The sequence below is a fragment of the Perissodus microlepis genome, chromosome 7, assembly GCF_051167445.1.
Source record: "Perissodus microlepis isolate ML-2025 ecotype Zambia chromosome 7, ASM5116744v1, whole genome shotgun sequence".
Classification (NCBI taxonomy): domain Eukaryota; kingdom Metazoa; phylum Chordata; class Actinopteri; order Cichliformes; family Cichlidae; genus Perissodus; species Perissodus microlepis.
The window spans coordinates 42,440,384-42,461,742 of record NC_140467.1 but is presented as its reverse complement, the minus strand read 5'-3'; the positions used below and the strand labels follow the sequence as shown (position 1 = coordinate 42,461,742).

The 21,359-nt window shown below is 39.4% G+C and overlaps 1 protein-coding gene across 3 annotated transcripts; it reads right to left on the bottom strand.

The window, feature by feature from the left end:
* Positions 1-19,735, bottom strand: git2b (G protein-coupled receptor kinase interacting ArfGAP 2b). Of its 3 annotated transcripts, XM_084935204.1 has the most exons (20): positions 19,428-19,657; positions 18,705-18,838; positions 18,421-18,533; positions 17,123-17,228; positions 15,494-15,580; positions 15,270-15,400; positions 13,083-13,177; positions 12,608-12,653; positions 12,340-12,391; positions 12,152-12,224; positions 11,948-12,045; positions 11,734-11,845; positions 11,137-11,288; positions 10,879-11,031; positions 7,618-7,827; positions 7,368-7,457; positions 6,710-6,792; positions 5,116-5,271; positions 3,665-3,728; positions 1-3,137 (listed from the first exon to the last, which is right to left on the bottom strand). In XM_084935204.1, the coding sequence occupies exons 1-20, from the start codon at positions 19,477-19,479 to the stop codon at positions 2,928-2,930; spliced, it is 2,217 nt and encodes a 738-aa protein (XP_084791330.1). In that variant the 5' UTR covers positions 19,480-19,657; the 3' UTR covers positions 1-2,927. The 3 variants fall into 3 exon arrangements, with proteins under 3 accessions (XP_084791330.1, XP_084791329.1, XP_084791328.1); XM_084935203.1 differs by lacking the exons at positions 7,368-7,457; positions 19,428-19,657 and adding an exon at positions 19,664-19,735; XM_084935202.1 differs by lacking the exon at positions 7,368-7,457.
* Positions 19,736-21,359: the final 1,624 nt, after the last annotated feature.

Sequence of the window (21,359 nt, the reverse complement as noted above, 5' to 3'; positions counted from 1 at the left end):
TGAGGTATGAATGACTTTATTATACCTAAGGCAGGGATTGATTTGAACCACAGGCAGGGCAGGCTCCAAGTTACAGGGAGTTAAATGACGGTTTTGACTCCAGGGTGGAAGTAACTGAATACGTGCATTATAACATTATAAAGTCAGTAGTTTATGTGCTTTTAAAAAATGGCAGTCTAAAAAGTATTTATATGCTACTTAAATTGCTTTGCGTTACATTTTGTTCACAGAGGTACTATGGCTGGTTTTTAGGAGATGAATGGCAGTGGTATTTATTTTCTAAAAGACAGCCTTCTTAGGTTTGCTGTAACCACCTGCATACTTTACATAATGCTCTACTACCAGACCAGGTAAGATCAGACCATGCTATTCAGTAAAACCTAGTCTTCCTTTAAGACAAAGGTGTAAAACATAGGGTGCAGAGGCCAGAACAGCCCACCAAAGGGTCCAATTGAGTCCAGGAAGGCAAAAAAATTCAAACTTTTAACAGTATTTTTATACGTTTTAAAGCTTTATTTCTAACACTGATATCATTCGTGGCCTGCCAAGCTACACTAAGTAATACGAAAACTTTTTCTTTCTTTTTTTTTTTTTTTTAAATATTTAGTATCCCATTAAATAACAGTTTAATGGAATAACATTCCCCACTTTTACAGTCCTTACTAAAACTGGCACATTTTCTGGAAATGAGTCTGGATAATGAGCCGTCAGTGCTTCTTTAATTATGCATTTATTTCTTAAAGTGTAAGACCAGAGAACAGTTTTGCTGATGGGTTTCAGTTCTTTATAATGTAGAAAAACGGACACGTACTGTTAAACTTGCACCTATTTTTCTGAGTGTTGAGGTTTACACAGTCACCTAATAACAAAAAGATCTCAAGTTCAATCCTGGGAAGAGACCTAAAACCCTTAGGGGTTGCATCAGGAAGGGGATCTGGTGTAAAAATCTGTCAACACACTGAACTACCTGCTACTAAAAAGTTGCAAGACCAGTTTCTTGAGCCATCTCCAACTGCTCATCATCACTGTTATAACTGAAAGGCTTATTAAATGTGTACTTTAGGACCTTTAAGTGGCCCACAGTTTGACACCCCTGCTTTGCAACCTTAAGGAGAAAATAACAAGGATGCAGTACAATGGTAGAATAAAGCTAAATGTAAGTAATCACTCTCACCAGACCACCAAGACCAGACCAAAGAGACTTAGAAAACAGTAATAAAAAATTAAAAAACTGATCACATGAACAAGCTTCTAGATCATGTGATGCAAGTGAAAACTATAAAAAAAACAAACAAAAAACCCCAGTATGCAGACCTTGACAAATAGTTTAATATTCTGTCAAAAACACATCTAAGAAGACTTAAGCAACTAACCAGAAATGAACAGTATACTCATGTGCACTGAAGACGTTTTAAGGATACTTCTAAATGTCTTTTTAATCGTCACCCAGCCACCTAAGAAAGCAGTTTTAGATAGAAATGAACGTGCATGTTCATACTGTTGTGGTTACAGTTAAACAGGCGCTTTAGATTTTCTTTAACACATTCTAACAGGCAGTCCTCTTTAAGGAAATTGAGCAGTGATAAATGAATCTGCTTTTTTCTTTATCTAGCACCAATTACATTACACTTTAAATTGCACAGTAAGGACCCTGCAATAAGAGCACAACCCTGCCGTCCACTTGTCGTGCAGCGTATTCCAGTTTTCCTTCCACCCCTGGTTCAAACACATCTGGCTCACAGCGAGTGTCACATTAGACCCGTGTTCTACAACAACTATTCTAGAACTGAGGGTACAATTACATTATCGTTGGCTGTAAGCCGTAGGCGGTACATACTCGACCACATGAAGCGTCTAAAATACTGGAGTTAAAACACCACACTAAAATAAACAGACCACATGTTTCCTATAACTAACTGCCGGCTGAGACATCCCAGACCTCAGAACAAAAACGTTAGCCTGCGCCGAGCATCGTGTTAAACCAAAGCTTATGAAAATAAACATTGATATTTTCTTAGAGGTATGACATACAGTTTATAAATAGAATAGCATTTGGATTATTCTGATAAAGAATTACATGGATACATACATCTTACATATTTGCATAACGCTAGTAAAATTGATTCAAAATGGATTTCACACAGGCCACTGAGGCCAACGCTCACACACGCACACACACACAGAACATCTTAAGTATGGCTGTAACATTATAACTCAAAAAAGAAAAAAACAAAAACCCAAAAACTATTGATACTTTACTTATAAACACTGTTTCAACCCGCAGATGGACTGAAACTGCTGGAGTTGCTGGATGGGCTGAAAGTCTGGACACTCACACGGTGCTCGATACACTGAAGCTGCTTTTATAATCACAGTTGGCTTACTGAACAAACAATTGAACTTTAAGCAAGCAACACCACAATGATTCAAGAACAATGAACACTGTAACTGCCTCTTAAAGAAAAACAAACATTGTGATTGGAGTAGCTCATCTGTTCTGATCATTGCTGCTAGGTAAGACTTTTGATCGTCTATGAGTACCAGAAAGCGGACCTCAGTGAGCACAGCTAATGACTGATGGTGTCCTCTAGAAGGAAACGCATAATGCAAAACTGTTTGTTCTAATTGCTTTTATATACACAGGCAACACTGCACTTCTGGAAACTGAATAGATTCAATCTGTGAGGTAAAGAACAAGTAGTTTTCCCCCCTGTATCTATATACTTTTTATTACCATGGTATAAAAACAACAAAATAAATAAAGCTTTTGATTGAGCTATGATTTTGCATGTTATATTTTTTTTCTCCACCTCTAGGAATGTACACAAAAGCTTACACTGATTAATATGGGGGGAAAAAGGAAACCATTGATTAACATCATTTATATGCTGTATGTTTGGCGCATTGGGAGTGTCTTTGGAGTTTAATTAGTTGTTGTTTTCTTTGGTTGTCACAGTAACAAGTTGTTTGGCAGCTTTGGCTATGTCATAGGCGCACTGAATGACCTGCTGAGTGACCAGCTGGATGTCTGACGGGCTGAGGTTGTGTTCTGCGGCCTTATGGCACTCTCCGTGGAGCCGGCTAGCGCTTGAAGTCAGCAGACACAGAGACCCTCGCACTGTCTCTGAGGACGGCCTCTGAAGGGAGGAGGGAAGGAGATTTGATAAGGCGAGGACATGAAAGCGTTCGTAATCACTTTATGTGCTAGGCAGGCACTGGATTTCTATGCGACTACAACAAGGTAAATATTGAGATGGTAAAACAAGATCCAATACAAGCAATGGAACAAGCAGGTGCCACCTATCTGGACAAATAATTTTAAGCTGCTTTCACACATCCAGCCAAGCTATGAGAACAAAATGTCAGATCTGGTTGGATCAGACATTAAGCACTCTTTACTCTGTTGGGTCTCTATTACAAAGTCCGTCTGATGTGAGAATATAGCGAGTTTCACTCAAGCAACACCCTCAAAGAGTATTTGGCTTAATAAAGATTATATCCTGTTGCGTGCTACATGTGATAAAGTGCCGCTTCTGACAATGTCCCGACCTTATTCTCCTGACATTTTCAGGAGTTCATGTGTGAAAACAACTGCCTTCAGCTGTTGTCAGACAAAGCAAATTGTTCCATTGGACACTGAGCTGCTGGAACGGAGTCATCTTACCTTGGGAAACAGGGCAGCCATCTCTGTCACAGCCATGCAGATTTTTTCAGAGCAAGGCAGAAAGCTGCAGTAGGAGGAGACAAAAAGGATGAATGGGTGAATTTTTTTCCACAAACCTTTCTCAAAACGATCAAAAAGAGCAATGGGGTGTAATAGTATTTGGCTATTTAGGATTTCATTCAACTGTTTTCAAAGTTGTACAGTAAATAAATAAAGAATAAGCGATCATTTAAAAACAATACTTGGCACCTTTCTGTTCTATGAAAGCAGTGAATGGCATTTCTGGGCAGGGCCACACCACGAAGGACATTTATTTAACACCATTTTAAAATCTGCTGCCTTGATCAGCAGCACGTTTTAAAAATGTGAACAGACTGAAACAGTCGATGTATGTAATTTATCTTTTAAAGCCATTTGAATGAAATACATTTTTCAATAATCGAATCAAATTTTTTTATGTCACTCAAATGTGTACACACATATACTGTCTGATTGTTGAGCACATGACTAACGTAGGCAGTGCTAACATGCTAGTACCAGCAGCCTGTCCTTGTTTGTTTACACACTGCTTCAGTTGAGAGGTTGTATGCCAGTTTAGTCGAGCAGAATCGTGCTGGTTCACACGTGCGTTATACTTTCCACCGTTCTTATTTACAACTTCCCATCCCAGAGAGACAATGGCTCTAGTTCATTAATAAAATATGAACTATTATTTTAGTGCCAGCTAGTGTTTCTAGAAGCGACACGCAAGTTCAGCAGCATTTAACCACGTAGCTGCTCATATCCCTGGAGCTAGATGGGAAACATTGTTAATCTCAAGATATTTACACAAAAGAAAAAGTGGGACGATGTAAGCAAAAACCTACAAAAAGGAAAACGGGTAGCAGTGTGGAACAGTTAAAAAAAAAACTACAGTAAAAATAATGAAGAAATTATTAATAAACAAGTAACTACTGTGGACTTGGCAAACAACAGGGGAAAATAAGATCATGTGCTGTTTGTTTCCTGTTAGCTGCATTGACAGACCTAAGACCCACACTCGGTAGACTCACACAGAGGGATCCTAAACAGGGCTGGAAATCAGAGTGCTGCTTGGTTTTCACCAATATGTGAGTAACTGTATTCACTCTGCAACTCAGGTGAAAATAAGGAGACTTTTAGTTCCTTAGGATGCAAGCTGGCATCATCCAGGCCAAGGCCCTATACACAACTTTTAAAAAACCACTGACCTAAAAGCACCTGGGCAAAGTCAGCTCTTAAACAAATCAGGCAGAATGACAGAAATACAAGCATGGAATCTGAGCCAGACGGTGGAAAAACTGAGGTTCACAGTGCATCGGGTGAAAAGATTTTATTTTGAATAGCTAGAAATTTCAGATGTTTTTGAAATATAACTTGGCTCATTTTGTATAAATATCACATTACATGTTATTCATATAACTGCTCAATACCTTTCATGTTTGGTCTCCTGGGCAGCTCTCAGAAGCTCCTGGATGTTCTTAGTGATCTGCTCTGTCTTACAGATGACGTCCTCTGTGCAAGGCAGGGTGGCATCCTCCTCGCCCTCCTCCTGCTGGTGGGCTGCTTCAGAGGCAGCAAGAGGGCTGCTACAAATAAAAACAGAGAACTGACAACTGATCTTCTTACAGGAGTGTTACTTAAAGCAGCGGTCCCCAACCTTTTTTGCGCCACGGACTGGTTTATTCCCCACAATATTTTCATGGACCGGCCTTTAAGGTGTCGCGGATAAATACAACAAAATAAAACTAGTACCGGTACCGAAAAAAAGAAAATTTATTCATAACACACATGAAAAGACCAAGGAAAACCGAGTAAACGATAAAAACGATAACAAAATAACGCTGAAAACCGATAAAAACCCTGAAAACTATATATTTCACACCTGAGCCTCAACTCTCGCGGCCCGGTACCAAACGACTCACGGACCGGTACCGGTCCGAGGCCCGGGGGTTGGGGACCGCTGACTTAAAGAACCCACCAAACAATGAATTATACAACAAAGGTGGATCTTTTGAAGAGGATAATGAAATCAAGATGAAAACAAAAAGTATCACACAGAGAGTTGACCTCAAAGTACCTGTTGGGTGGAGTTTGGATAAAAGAAAAACTCTACTTTGTGAAAGAAACAGCTTTTTACAGAAACTGGTTGACTTCAGGCTAAAGTCAGGGTCAGGCTTCTAAAAGCTAAAGGATGATAAATTACAGAGGACAATATTCTAAGTAACTGTGATCTGCAGTGAAGCCAGTAGGTGGGTGCAGTGTTTCCCGACAGACTTCGCTTGAACGGTGAAGCTTTTGACTGGTACTACACTGCAATTTAATGCCATTTTTTCATAATTGGTGGGAATAATGCAGTGGCTTTATTAGTGGAAAATCCCCTTGCTCTTATTTTGAAAGTTCAGTTGATCCTAATCTCCCATTTTCCATTGGGCAGGCTGACCGGGTCGCTGTTGTGGCGGTCCTCAGCTGCCTCTCAAGAGACTAGTAGAACATTTCTTAACAAGTAAGTGGTATACCCTTACTTAATTAGATTTACTCCTATTTTTTCTTTAAAATAAGGTTAATCTTATCTAAATTCATAAATGTTAGAATTTGGCTTATATGTCAAAATATTTTTGGAAACTGTATATTATTTCATTGAACCGTGCAGGCAGGCTGAACGGCTCAAAGCCGTTTTTTTCCTAAACACCTGTCAAAACTAATCCACATCTGGCTTCCTGTTCTCCATTCATGTGACCTTTAACTTTGTAAGCTTCTGCTCCATCAATACTGTCATGTCTCGAGACAAGAAACAGGGGGAAAGGCTTATCCTTTTTTTTCCATAACTTGTTCCTTTTGCTTTGAACAGTTGGTATATTAAAAAATGTGATGCGTGCACTTCTTTCAGGAGAGAGTAAGCAAATCTTGCAAAGGGGCTTCTTTGATGTTTTATATTTGTGATCAAAGTGGCCTTCATTTTAAACCTATACAGAGAAAATGGTGTTTTAGTCTTTAAAATCAACAGTTAACAGAAGAAGATCTTACCCACTCTCCTCCATTTCAGAGTGATTGGGTGTAGTGTCATAGTCATTCTCCAGCACTGTACTCTGTCCTTCCAGACTACAGCCCTGTAGGAATGTCAGAGGACAACAGTCAATCAAACACAGTATATACTGTATGTGATTAGTTAGATAAGTTATTATCACAGCAGCAAATGTGGCCGCACAGAAATTAGAAACATGCGATTCTAAAATCAAACCTGTGATCTCATTATTATTAAGACATCTCACTGTGAAGAGAAAAAAAGGCAGAAACGCTACAATCAGTTTGTGTGGCGGAGCACAGCTGCACTGCCCAGGATGCGATTAGTAGACGCGAAGGAGTCAACTGTCCTCTGTTTTATCAGAAAGTTATCCCTAAAAAGCACAATGTGGTGATCCGTTATACATCTTTCACATATACTGGATTCAGCTGTCAGATTATTCAAGCAGCCATCTCTGATGCAACATGTCAGCACTTTTGACAATGAGAAGCTGGGGTTGCTCAGAAACTGAGGCACTGCAGTGCATGCATGCAGGCAGGAGATGCTGAGAAAAGGCAGTTTATAGACACAGGTCAGGAGAGAAGACTGTGGGGTCAAAGAGGACAGTTTTCACCGTCCCCTGGGGCTGCCTCTGAGACGCGGGAATTTTCAGTACTTAACCCTTCGAGATCTCTCATCCCACGACCAGGAGAGGGAAGAGGGGAAGGTAGGAAGGGAGGAAGCAGCCGTCCCCAAAGGACCCCTACCAATCTAGAAAGGGGTCAAACCAAGTTGAGCATACTCTATTGAGATGCAATGAATGAATGAATGAATGAATAAATGAATTAAAAAAAACAACAACACCAGCCCCAAGCCAGGCATCACCACTTTGGTAAATTAAGAATGAAAACAGTGGTACTCCTGTGCTTACATTGGTAGGGAAGGGTTGTAAAATGACTCCATCGTCATGCCGAGCTGTGTCAACTCGGTGGGGGTACTGCCTTGGAGTAGAGCCCGTCTCATACATGGACCTGGCGCGGCCTCCGCGAGGTTGCTGTCGACCAAAGAAGCCCTGGGGGTGTTGCTGTCCGCTGGGGGTTTGCCATCGCAGTGTTGTGTTTTCAGTCTGCAGAGAATTCAGCTGTAGAGAACAAAAACATCTTTCAATTTGACTCTTAACTGTGAGCTGATCTCCACACAAAAGCCGGGCGCGGCATCAATAATAGAGTAGATTACAGCTAGGCCTCCAGGTGGGAAGCTATTCGGATAAGGTTCAACTTATCTTCATCTCTGTTTTGTTCTTGTTTCTGCTCAAGGTCCTTCAAACAACAAAAGGCTTGCTTCCTTGACAAATGAAATGCTGACAATGTATGTTGAAAAAACAAACAAACAAAAAAAAAAAAAACCCACCACAGATCTTGAAGTGCGACACCCCCTGATAAAGTGCCACAGAGGGGGTTGCCCTTATTTACACAAACAGTGCTTACACTCTGAAAAAAACAACAGCTTCAAGAAACAAAAAGTAGGTATTACTATGCAAAAATAAGCATATCAAGTCAATATTTAAAACTATGAGACATACCCGAGGTAAAGTTGAGAGGCATCAATAAAATAAACCTGGGATTCTGATGAAGCACAAGGGGTACAGACCGCACAAAAACTGGGTTGTCTACAATTTTGTCCTTTGCTTTAGTTTATGTTTCTGAGTGCAACAATGACTGATGTAACATATAACACAAATTACATTAGAAAATGCAGTTATAGAGAAACAGTTTTTCCTATTATCATCAGTATTGTAAGAACTTGAATGTATATTTTCTCTAACAACAACAACAACAACAAAAAAAGCCTTTGTTGACTGATTTTGTTGCACTTCAGTCTCTACATCCACAGGCTTTTTGTTCGGCTCTGCTACTTTTCTACCAGAGAGAAGGGAAAAGTAAACACAATTATTTCCTGTAAAAATGTGCATGTTTGAATACCACCGGGGAAAAGAGGGACTTTCGAAATACCAAGATATGAGGAAGTGAGTGATGCGGCATGCCTGAAATAAATAGTATAAATTAGACAGTTGTGGGTCTACAAGTCAGGAACCTAACTTGCTGACATTTGTGTAATGGAAAAAGCTAACTCCAGTTATTTTTCTGCATTTAGGTGGTTCCTAAATAATCATTGCAGATTTATGCTATGGAGCAAAATGTCCTCTGTGGGTTGCCTTTTAAGATCTGACATAGGATTTGAGTTTACATCACAAACATCTATAACATAAAATCCTGCTTTGCAATTTGAAATCTGCTATCCTTGTCACAGGAATCTTAATGCATCCAGACACATTGTAGCCATTTTCTCTGTTCACAAAAAACAACGGCATGATTTCCTTAAATGATTTTCAGTTACATCTAACTGCTTATTAACACAAAAATATCTAATCAGCCAGCCTAACAGGAAGGCAACATTAACTCAAAGAACCACTTATTATAACCAGTGCGTGCAGAAGAAGAACAACAGGTGGAATCTTGAAGCAGATGGGCTACAGCAGCAGAAGACCACACCATACATAACTCCTGTGAGCTTAGAGCAGGTAACTTGCACAGGCTCACCTAAACTGGACAAGAGAAAATTGACCTGCTGTGATGAGTCTCAATTTCTGCTGTGACATTTGGATGATAGGGTCAGAATTTGGTATGAACGATTCGAAGAACAACTGTTCAGGCAGGTGGTGGTGGTGAAATGTTGTGGGAGCTATTTTCTCTGCACACTTTGGACCCTTTAGTACCAAATGACCATCATTTAAACACTGTAGCTACCTGAGTATCGTTGTTAACCATGTCCATGACTTTATGACCACGGTGTACCCATGTTCTGAAGGCTGCTATGATAACATGCCAAGTCACAAAGCTCAAATTTACAAAATTTACAGTTACCTCAGTCTTGAAGACAAAATAAAAAACAAAACAAAAGACTGTGTATAGTTAAGAAAGCATTTTAGGGTAAAGACAGTGATACATAGGGATGGGTATCGAAAACCGGTTCTTGTTGAGAACCGGTTCCCACTGTTTCAATTCCTTGGAATTGTTTGGCATTTTTGCAAACGATTCCCTTATCGATTCCAGTCGCCCCGAATGACGTCACCACGTTGCGGATCGTCATTTACCTGGCAGGAAACACAGCGCCTAAGCGGCTCAAACGCTCAAAAGTTTGGGGATGACAACAGGGCAACTTGCAATACTTGCAAAGTAGATATTTCATTTAAGGGAGGAAACACTACGAATATGCAAAAGCATTTGCTCACAAAACACGCGACACGCCTTAAATGAATGTCGTGTTTTTAATTCCGCTCCGGACTCGTGAATCTCAACCCAGCAGCAGCGGTAACGTTTGCACGTCCTCTCCCGTTAATGCGGCAGGTAAATAATCAACTAACAGTGCATATTATGTTAGCGTGATCTGCCTTATTACAAAACCTGCCATTACTGTGCATTTAGGTGACCATGATGAGAGAGACAGACAGAGTCTGGCTCAGATGCTGGCAGGCCAGGACAGATGAATGTCACCGAGTAGTGACTGAGTTTGTGGTCAAAGGTTTGCACCCATTTGCCACAGCAGATGACCCGATTTTCGGTAAGTGAATGTGTTTAATTGTAGGCAGGAACATTACTGGATATTTTTGTGTAATTGCTACAGAATAATTTATGTTTTACTTTGTTATTGCTACAGAAGAATATTTATTTTATTATTTTACATTTGCAATTTTTTTTCCTGGGGACCCTGTGACACCCCATTGAAGAGCCGTAGGCTGGATGTCTTAAGATGTCACTGTTGGGTTTGTAAGGCCATGTTACTCCTAAATTTCTATCTTGTTCAAAGAGAAGATATAAAACAAAGCTCTAAGCTAATCGACCTTAGTGTTCTCCTTTTTTAAAAAGAATCGATAAGAGAATCGATAAAGAATCGAATCGTTAAACAGAATCAAAAATGGAATCGGAATCGTGAAAATCTTATCAATACCCATCCCTAGTGATACATCTCATCTATAAACCCTGAGTAGGGTTATACTAACATTACATGTTAAACACAATTTCAGGATGTTATGTTTAAATAGCAACATTATTATGCAATTTATAACCAGAACAAGAAACACCAGAGACGATGTGACACATAAAGTCACCTCGACTTTTGCGTCTTAACTAACCTTGCTCTGCATCAAACGTAGCTCTTCACTAAGGTGACAGTTGACTTTCAGAAGCTGTTGTATTTTGGCTTCTGATGCAGTGAGGGCGCTCTTCACCTCCATAAATTCTTGCACTGTGATTGGTCCATCAGACAGATCAGAAGACTCTGAGCTCTGCAGTGAAACATGCATACGGACATAAGATGGGATTCATTTGATCGGTATTACAAGTAAAGCCTACAGTAAGCAATGGAATAACAGGCTTCAAGAGACATTAACCTTGGTCCTTCCATCATTGCAGCTGTCCCCACATGTTGCCTCTTGGACCGGATCTTCATCTGATGCCACACTGTCGTAATCTGGCTGGTCATTATCCTGGCCCTCACTGTTGTGGTGACCGTCTATTCCCTGAAGGATCAGCTCCACATTATCTGAAAGCAGAGCCAAAGATCAAAGGACTAGGGATCAAACAGCAGTGCTGGCTACGAGCAGCTGTTTCAATCCCTTTTTATTGATTGAATCCAACACCCAGCATTCTTTATAGTGACCTCCTACAATTTTTCTTGGTTTTCTGTGAGTTGCAGCATGCAGGACATTATTAAGCCCCTTTTCACACATGGTTGAAACTTTAATTGTTGCCTGTGTACCGTAGCGTTGTCTATATTTCGCTCCACATTGAACTACAAAGAAAACACTTTCTGCATCTTATTATAGGCCAACAAATTTAGGTTCCCCCCACTGCTTGCGGTTTTTGAAAATGTTCTTCTGTTCATATGCTAAGCAGGACATTTACAAACTTAATATAGCCCAAAAAACAAAAGTAGATTAGCAGGGGAATTTAACATGTGCTACAAGTGGAAAATAATCATGTCCTACCTTTGGGACTTTCACAGGAATTACCCCACTGCCGTCGCTTAGCATCTGTTAGAATATCGATGACCAGTGTGGCAAATTCGTGAGCACTAAACCTTGCCAATTTCTGACGACCCTGAGAAAGCAAATAGATTAAAACCAAACCAATTACCAAATCTACTAGTCGCACACAAAGAAGTGAAGTTATAACATGAGGACATAAGGTGCCAGCACTTGCCTGGTTTCTGGTAGATGAGTACTCAGGATTGACAGGCAGAAAAGGCACAACTGTGGTGTCTGTTACCAGCGTGCTGTGGTTCTGAGTGGCCAGCCACACTGAAAAAAGCAAGACGCACATAATGTTTAAATAAAATGTAAAAGAGCTTTATAGATGGTGTGATTTTTTTAATTTTTTTTTTAAAAACAGTTCTTGTAATTCAACCTGCATCCGTTTCTCTTCTGTCGACTTCATCATAAACATCCATGGCCAGCTCTTCAAACTGATGGTTGCTTAGCTACGGCAAAGTAAGCAGAATTAGCACTTCTGTTTCCTAAAGAATAAACAGCAGATGAAGAAGAGGCTACACTGTAAATGTCACGGGAAACAAATCCCATGTAAAAATGTCTTACCGACTGCAGCTTCTTCTTTGCAGCTTTTGCAAACTCTGACAAATCCAGGCTGCTTTAAATGGAGAAATTAACAAAGTTTATTTATCCTGCAGAAAAAGGCTCCACACTCACAAGAACAGCGGCTCGTGGCAAAAATGAGAAACTTACTTATTTCTTATCCATCCAATGCAGCACAAGAAAAATAAGATGGTTAACGTATATCAACGGAAACTCACATTAACTCATTACCAGATCTCAAGTTTTTCAAATTAAAAGCGTTAACATTTACCTGTCTGCCATCTGAGGAATGATGAAGTGTTGCCCATTTCTGTGATCTGTAGCACAACAATGAAGAGATAACGTTTCAAATATTTTCACAATCAAAAGTTCTTGGGGTTTTTTTTGGCAGGGACTGACCCACTAGTGTGGTGAGGATCGCACAAAGTTGGAAGTGGTGATTTATAAAGTTGGTGATATGTATGTAATCTGTTTTATTTTTTAAATCATATATGATTTAATCTTATTGTCATTTATTTTATCTTTCCAATTGTGTATCGAGTACTTAAATATTTTTGAGTGTGTTTGCACAAAATATTTTAAATATAGGACTCCAGAAAACAAGTTTTTTTTCAGTTATTTTTTAACAGTTTGTGTTGTTGAACTCATTTTTTTGCATAAAAATGATTGAAAGCCATTTTAAAGCTATTGAATACATTCCTCTAATGCAAAGCTGCAGCTGTGCTTGACTGATTTACTGCATTTACCTGGTCTTCGTCCACAAAGGTAAAATGTTAGCCGGTCAGTGAGTTCATACTGGATCTCCACTAGTCTCTCTGCCAGCTCCTGATGCCCAGCTTGTCTGCAGAGGTAAGGAATAAAAAGGTCAAGTTTCAGAAATATGCTAAAGAACTACAGCTAAAAATATCTCAGGTACCTTACAATGCCTTACAATGTCAGCATCAGATTTTAAATCATGTACTCCCATACTATTCCACTATTTGGAGTGATTTTCAAAATAATTTTGTTTCACAACAAAAAAAATATTTATTACAGCACTACAACATTCAATTTGATGAAAACCATCACAAATAACAGGTTCTGCTTGTTGGTTTCTGCAGGCTGTGGGGACGGGTTCAGTAAAAGCTCAATAAGGAGCGTTACCTTAAATTGAGTGAGTTACCAGAGTAACAGACTCTCTGAAAGTAACTTGCTCATTGGCAGGCTTTCCTCAACAAACTGAGGTTTTCTGTGACTTTTCACCTCCCACGCTTGAACCAGCAGTCAGACACACTATTTAATTTCCTCATTCATACAGACAATATCAAACCACACAGCAGAGCACATTAAGTCTTATCATCTCATCTATGCGTTATCTTGTCTTCTTCCACTATGTAAACGTAACTGTTTTGCTAATCAGTCATCAGTGTAATAGTAGAGTCATTGATAAATCTCCTTCAACTAAAACCTGTAAGCTCTGTGACAGCCATCAGATTGTCTGCCAGTTAGTCTGCACTGAACTATTAAGGCAGTGTTACTGTAGTAATCATTGATCAGGGAATAACAACAACATCTTGTAATCTGTTAAACTAATGTAAAAATGCCTCACACCACACTATTATGTTGGAGTTAGTGTGAGTATTTCTGAGTGAAGATGAGTCTTAAATGACCTTTAGACTCAAAATTTTGGACTAAATGAACTTAAAAGTGAGATTTTCTCAATATGTGCCGACTGCATTCCATTTTAATGCACCCTGACACTTTTAATCTTGCTGAGGACCATTTGTAAATAGAAGTCTAAAACCTTCCAGTATCTTTTGCACTGCAAATGACTAAAGTCCCCTTTAAGTCCCAACTTAAATGACCCTGTCTTTTATGGAAGCCTCTTTCTGCCACTTTTTTTTTTGCCATCTGAAAGTCAAAATTACAGGTTATTATTTGATAGCTTCAAGTTAATAAATAATAATAATAAATCCTAAATATTTTTTCCCCAGTGGTGGAAACAAGCTTCCATAGTCTTATCTGTTGTCTTCGCTTTCAGTTTACACATCAATAATTATATTTAAAAATCAAATGTAGATTTTGGTTAGATTCCAGTTTGATCTGGCTGAGGAAATGAAATGAGACTGAAGATAAATATCAAGGTCCACACGGACAAGTTTTTTTTTTTTTACTTGAGCTAAATTGAAACTTACTATAAACTAACCAAGCTGAGTCATCAGCTCACTGCACAACTGAATTCCTCCTTTCTCTTCTGCCTTGCTCGTTTCATTGAATTAGTCAAACTCGGACATAAAGCCACTTTTTGTCTAGCATTGTAAAAGGCATGTTAAATATTTTAGCCATTTCAGCGGGTGACAATATTTCCCCCTCCCCTCCATTTCCAGCTTAGCTGTTTTTGTCCTTTTCTGCTGTGTATTGCTGGCTACTTCCTGTCACTTGCTGTTTAAGTATCCGGCTAACATTTCCACAAGATACAACATGTAAAGCAAGAGCACAGCTATTTTTTTTTCCTGTGTATTTTTACATCTGCATGTTGTGCATCATTTCCTGTATCACAGCCACTAATGAGCTGGACTGCATCTCTTAAGGTGATGCTTGCAGCTGCACTACCAGTTACACATAGGAATCCCAACTTTACAACGTCAAATACTGTTTCGCAGCTTGCTGTGTTTTCTATACAAGACATATGCCTGAAGTCATTTTCCCAACATACAGAAAATGAACAAGGCTCCTGAATTTGCTTGACTACAACATATGATCCACTTAAATGCTTGAAAGCAGAATGCCACTTAAAAGTGAAACTTCTAAATTTATCTTGTGGTATTAACATCATCAAGTGTCAATATAACATTTCGACTGCTCTCACCTAAAAAAAACAAACAAAACAAAACCCCAAACCTTTTATCAGAACATTTGAAGGTGTTAAAATAAAAATACAGGCTATACATTACCTTGCATAATCAATGGGGGTCTTCCCACTCGAGTCCAGCGCTCCAGGATCAGCTCCATAAACTGCCAATAGCTCCGCTTGTAATATTTGACCTGCTTTTGCTGCTATGTGTAGTGGAGTGTTTCCCTTCTCCTAAAATTTGAAGGGGAAAAAAAACAGTGGTTAATCATTAGTATTATCACGCCCACTTCCAAATCAACTTTCTGCTTATTCCCCCAAACTTACTGGATGAAAGAAGTTAGCCTGAGCTCCTAAAGATAAGAGTCTAAGGCAGGTCTCCAGGTTCCCAGTACGGACACTGGAATGAAGTTGCTGAAAGACATTTAACAAGAACCTTGTTTAAAATCCGTTACAGCTGATTATGAAGACACTGTGTCAGCTTTAGGCCTTCTTATAACTGTGGTGACAGGTTATTTCTTTTTAATGCAGTACTCTGTTGAGATATACATATACACATAACGACCAGCCGCATTGCCATACAAGGTGCCTCCCCGACAGCACAACAGTCCCTGCACACTATAAAAAATTTCAGGAACAGCCCAAGGACAGCAGCAGCCCAAGACATTTAACAAAACGCCATTCTACAAAGAAAGTTCAACACAGCCAGACTTTTTTTGGCTGAGCGGTCTCAAAAACCATTCAAACCCCAGTTGAAGATAACGGCTATCACAGTGGTGGTTACCAGCTTCCTCTTTTAAGCAGAGTGTCTGCTTCAGGCTCTGTTCATGGTCACATAAAAAGTGGCTTTTAAAGGTCAAATAAAAGGGTAATTAAAAGTCTATAAAGGACATAAAAACTGCAACAGTAAAATGCAACACTATTGCAAATCAGGCAAGAAATTAATGCAGGAAAAAAAGTATTAATCTAGCAATTTAGTACAGAGTGATAATATAAACATTTTAATTCAATTTAATGTTTTGTTTTGTTTTTTTTTATTGCCGAGTACGCTCTCTGTGCTTTAATCTGGATACATTTTAACAAGAAATCTTACCATCCCACAGCCTAGTAAAGGCGACATGGACAAGTGAAATTTATTTTATCAACTGAACAGGTGTTCTTGGTCTGTGTTCTAGTTGCTGAATTCCCGCAGATTACAATCAAGTAGAACAACATTAAAACATTTTCTGCATCAACAAATCAATACATGCACATTCCCAGGACAATGTGACGCACAGTCAGAGTTAGCACTTCATTCAGTAAGTTTTAGTAAGTTACGGCTTAACAAGCTGCACATATAAAAAGTATGCCACCAGCACAGAATCTACATAGGACTTAAAACATACTGTAAATAAAAGAATCACTGAAAATGTGGCACTTCCAGATGATTTTAAATTAAGACTAAGAACATATCTTGTTTCCGACCAGGTTAGGTGTTCAGCATAAGTTACCATGGTTAATAATCCAGGTAAAAAACATGGACACAGAAAACTCTGATTTTAATCACATAGTCCCCTAAGCCATTAATGTTGCTTTATAGTACACTCCTTTGCCTTCTGCCTGCCATTCCCCAGAACCTAATCCAATCAATCATCCACAGGATGCACTAGAATAGGTTTGACCTACACAGACCCCACCCGACAATCCCTCACAATCCACAGGAGGACAACTTCCTCCACAGGATACCCCCATGTCCATGCCCTGTTTGGTGACATTGGGGAGGGGCTACGTAATATTAGTAGCCCAGGTTAAGTTTGAGGAAACTCATCACTGGATTTTGCAGGAACTGGTCAGATATTAACATTAAAATCAAACACTTGCTGTATTACAATAAAGTCTCAAAGATCCTCTTTTTTTTGAACGTCTAATAGTGTTACAAGAGGAACGTTTAAATGAAACAACAGAGTAAATTGTCACCTTGCTGAGGTCTTTTGCAGTCACACTGTCATCCTCCCGACAAGGCATCCGATGTACATACGCCAGCATCTGATATTTTGCCTTGATGAACTCTGTCTTATTAGGACTAGAAACAACAAGAGACTCTCACAATCTCAAAATGTGGACATTAATTACAAGTTTTCAAGTGAGCACATCACTGTTTATCTTTGTTTATGACTAAGACAAACACTGACGAGAAGCTAACACTTAAACTGGACATTAAACAATGGACTGCAGATTTGTATGTGCAGCATTACATTGATGGCAGAGAAACGTATCGGTCATGTAAACCACCATACCGCCACAACGCTAGATTTGTCTGGCTTTCACGTAAGCCAAGAATCTTAGGGGTGCAATTTAAGTCACATCCAAACTCTGTCGTTGCTCGTTTTAATACAAAATATTTACGCAAATAGAAAAGAATAGTTATAGTAAAACTACCCTAACTTTATTAATCCCAAAAACAATGTCCAGCAATCAGAATAAATCCATATGCTGTGAATGAAGTTGAACAGAATTTAAAGCAGTTGAATTGTCTGTAATTAACCACTAAGCAGCATTGGTCCCAGCAGAATTCCCCCACAGTTCCAGTGGTTTTAAAACACCTGGAACTAAACATTTCAAACTACACCTTAAGGAACTAAATTTAGCCTGTTTCCAGTTTAAACTGCTGAGCACCCAAGATCCTTAAAATGTTTCTCGGGGAAAGTGCTTGTGGTGGAAACCTTATAAGATAGTGTCCATCTCAGAAATTGCATTTGGGAAGAAGTTATGAAAGCGCTTGCTCCAAGTGTGCGGGTCAGACACAGCACTGCTGTGCTTACATGTGGCTGACTGTTTATCTTTACTCCCCAAGCTACACAGCAGACTGACTTGGTGTTTATAACAGGCTTTACTACATCAAATCTCTTTGCTTCGCAGATTTTGTTTTTGTTGTACTATGACTTCTAAAGGATGGGAAAAACTCCTCGCAAAAAGCATTACCTTTAAAGGAGGTACTCTTCTAAAATTCAGTTTCTTGCATGATCATGTAGCTGATCAGCTAGACCGCACTGCAGATATATTTATTTTCTAACCTGCTTGTCAGCTGATCAAGCAAGTTCTCCAAGTAAGTTAAGACTGACTATCTGTGAGTGACGTTCATGGTAGAGCGGGCTGATTAGGCATGTTTACTGACCTTAGCAAAGAAAATCAATTTTGCCAATACAATTTAATATCAAAGTGCAATCAAGTGTACCAAAAACCAGCAATGACATATTTAAAAAAATAAAACTTACTGCACTCTGTCCTGTGGGTTGGCTTTGCGTTTCCCACTCACTGAAGAGGAAGGATCCAGAAGACTGTGCTCCCATATGGAATTAGCTCCATTGCCATACAGTGTTTGAACCATCTGAAACAAGAAAGCACATTAACATTTTTAGAACAGAAAATACGTTTACTTTGGGGATTCCTAGTCATACATGGTCCTCTTATATATTTACATATTGCATTATGGAGAACAGACTGTACTCATTTGCATCTTTGCGTTTGATTTATGGAGATCGTGTCCCCGCTTCCCCACCTGCAGCTGTGAGTGTGGCCACGGAGAATGAGTCAGATGTCGGACTTGAGAGCTGTGTCTCCCAAGACCTCGATGGATGCTGCAGCACTCATCGCAGATCAGCACACCCCTGTTAACAGAGGCCCAGCGAGGTTCTACAATACAGATACAGTGCTTTTTAACCCACGAGTCTAATATTTGATGAATAACGTAACAGACAGCCTTACCCAGAGCAGTAACTCCCTCTAACCAGACGAAGATATTCGCTGACTTGCAGTAAGACATGACTGCTTTAGGTAAGGTGTATCCCACCCTCAAATCTTTGACATAATCAAGAAACGTTTTCACAAGCATTAACACCCACTGTGCGGCATTACTGATTATCAGCAAGTTAGCGCTGTCTTCTGAGCAGTCTTATTTAAGAAATTAAATAATACTGCCTTTAACGCACCACTAACCTTACTGTAACCCGACAACCAATACAGTCAAGCAACTAGTTCAGAATAAGACAGGTTAATGTGATTACACAGGCACGCCTTCAAAAAAAGGGGGGAAAAAGAGGAAGGAAAAAAACACCTAACGTTTCCACAAGAAAAAATACAACCGCTACAATTAGTAATTCAGCTAATTGTTAGTACAGTCGCAGTAACTAGCCAGGCTAACAAGACACTCCAATAACTTATAGTGGGGGCTAGCTGGTTAGCTGGGTAGCTAACGTTACAGCTAGCTTGTCTGGCATCGTACCCGGAGCACTGCAATCAGCGCAGACCTCTCTGCTTCGCACTCGCTTTGACATCCCTTAGACGAAATCCTTCGAGTCCAGGAGAAACAAATATCTGGAAGTTACGTTGCAACACAGCTACACAGAGATATGACAGGATAGTTCGCCCGGCTGATTGTATTTTACACTTTTAGCGACTGTAGCCGTCAGCCCTCCCCTCCTACTGTTGAACAAAGCCGTGACCCATTCCAACACTCACACAGCCTCCTCCGCGCCTCATAGGCTGCTTCCTTCCTTGTTTCCTTCAGTGGCTTCTAAAGGCCCTACAGAGTGAAGAAAGCACCACCATCAGGAGACTAACGCGATAAAGGAAAATTGTCACACTGGACACAATAAAAGTCACACTGGCCTGCCACTGAAATTAACAAAAGTGGAAATTCACTGTTCGGTATGAATAAAATAAATACAATGTACAGTGCAGATTTGTTTAATTGAATAATTGTATTTATTTATTTACTTGCATTCTTGTCACGCATACATCTTTCAGATCATCAAGATACAAAATCCACTTTTGGTGGTGGTGGTTTTATTTAAGAGGAAAAAAATGTCCAAATATAGGTGGACTTTTTTCTTTCTTTTCTTTTTTTTTAAAGAAACCAATCAGGCACCCAGGTCTGATTACTGCCAGACCTGCTGAATCAAGAACTCTATTAATTAGAAACTGTCTGGCAAAGTAGGCTAAAAGATCTCAAAAGTAACACATTGCAAGGATCAAATTGAGATGCTTTGGCATAACACCAAACAGGCCATTTATCCTAGAAAACTCTTCAGTGTGGCTCCATTAAAGCAATTCTGCAAAGAAGAGTGAGACACAATTCCTCCTCAGTGATGTGAAAGTCTAATTACCTTTGCACACGTTTGACTGCTAGTTATTAGGTTTGGTGGCAACTGCTTTTACACATAGGGTCGGGTCATTTTGAAAACCCTTTTCCCTTAATAAATGAAATAAGCATTTGAAAATTGGATTTTATACTGTATTTATTGAGAGAACTTTATGTTACTTTTAATTATGTTTGTTTACTTCTGGCATCTCCTTTTAGATTAAACTTTTTGTTTTACTCCAGTACATAGATCTGGCAGCCTCAAAGCCACTACATTTTGCATATCATCAAAAAGATTATAGAATAAGATGCATTCATTCTCTAAAACTTCAAACTAAAACATCTGTTGCAGAGGATTACATTACAGCACAGTAAACAGAAGAGAAATGGCTTTCCTCTGCTCAGAGCCCACAGCCCACTTTACATATTTCAAATAGCCACAATAGGCACATCTCAACATCATTTTGAGGAAGTATAGGGCTTGGTTGAATGCTAAAGAAATCACTACTGAGAGTTCTTCAACCTGACACAAGGAATGGACATCAGACCAGCTGGAATCTGTGCTTTGTCCAGATGAGTCCAAATGTGACATTGTATGTATACTGTGCTGTTCTGTTCTTCTGCTGCCTAAGATGTTTCCAAATCAGAAGCAGTACATGGCTGCTTGGTTTGTGTTTAGTGAGATCATGGTGTTGGTGGTGTGAACAATCACATGACTTAAGCCCCTTTCAGATAGGATGAGCTAGACTGCAGAGTGAAAAAAAAGAAGCCAGCTGGAACTCAACATATGTGAGAATTCCCAAAACTGCTGGGAAAACTCCACCTGACAGGCCAGTGGACGAATGCCAACAGTGTGCACAGCTGTTATCAAAGCAAAGGGCACAAGCACCAAGATCCAAAAGTGGCCATCCACAAGCAGCATACTATTGGCCTATTCATCTATCTATCTATCTATCTATCTATCTATCTATCTATCTATCTATCTATCTATCTATCTATCTATCTATCTATCTATCTATCTATCTATCTATCTATCTATCTATCTATCTATCTATCTATCTATCTATACATACA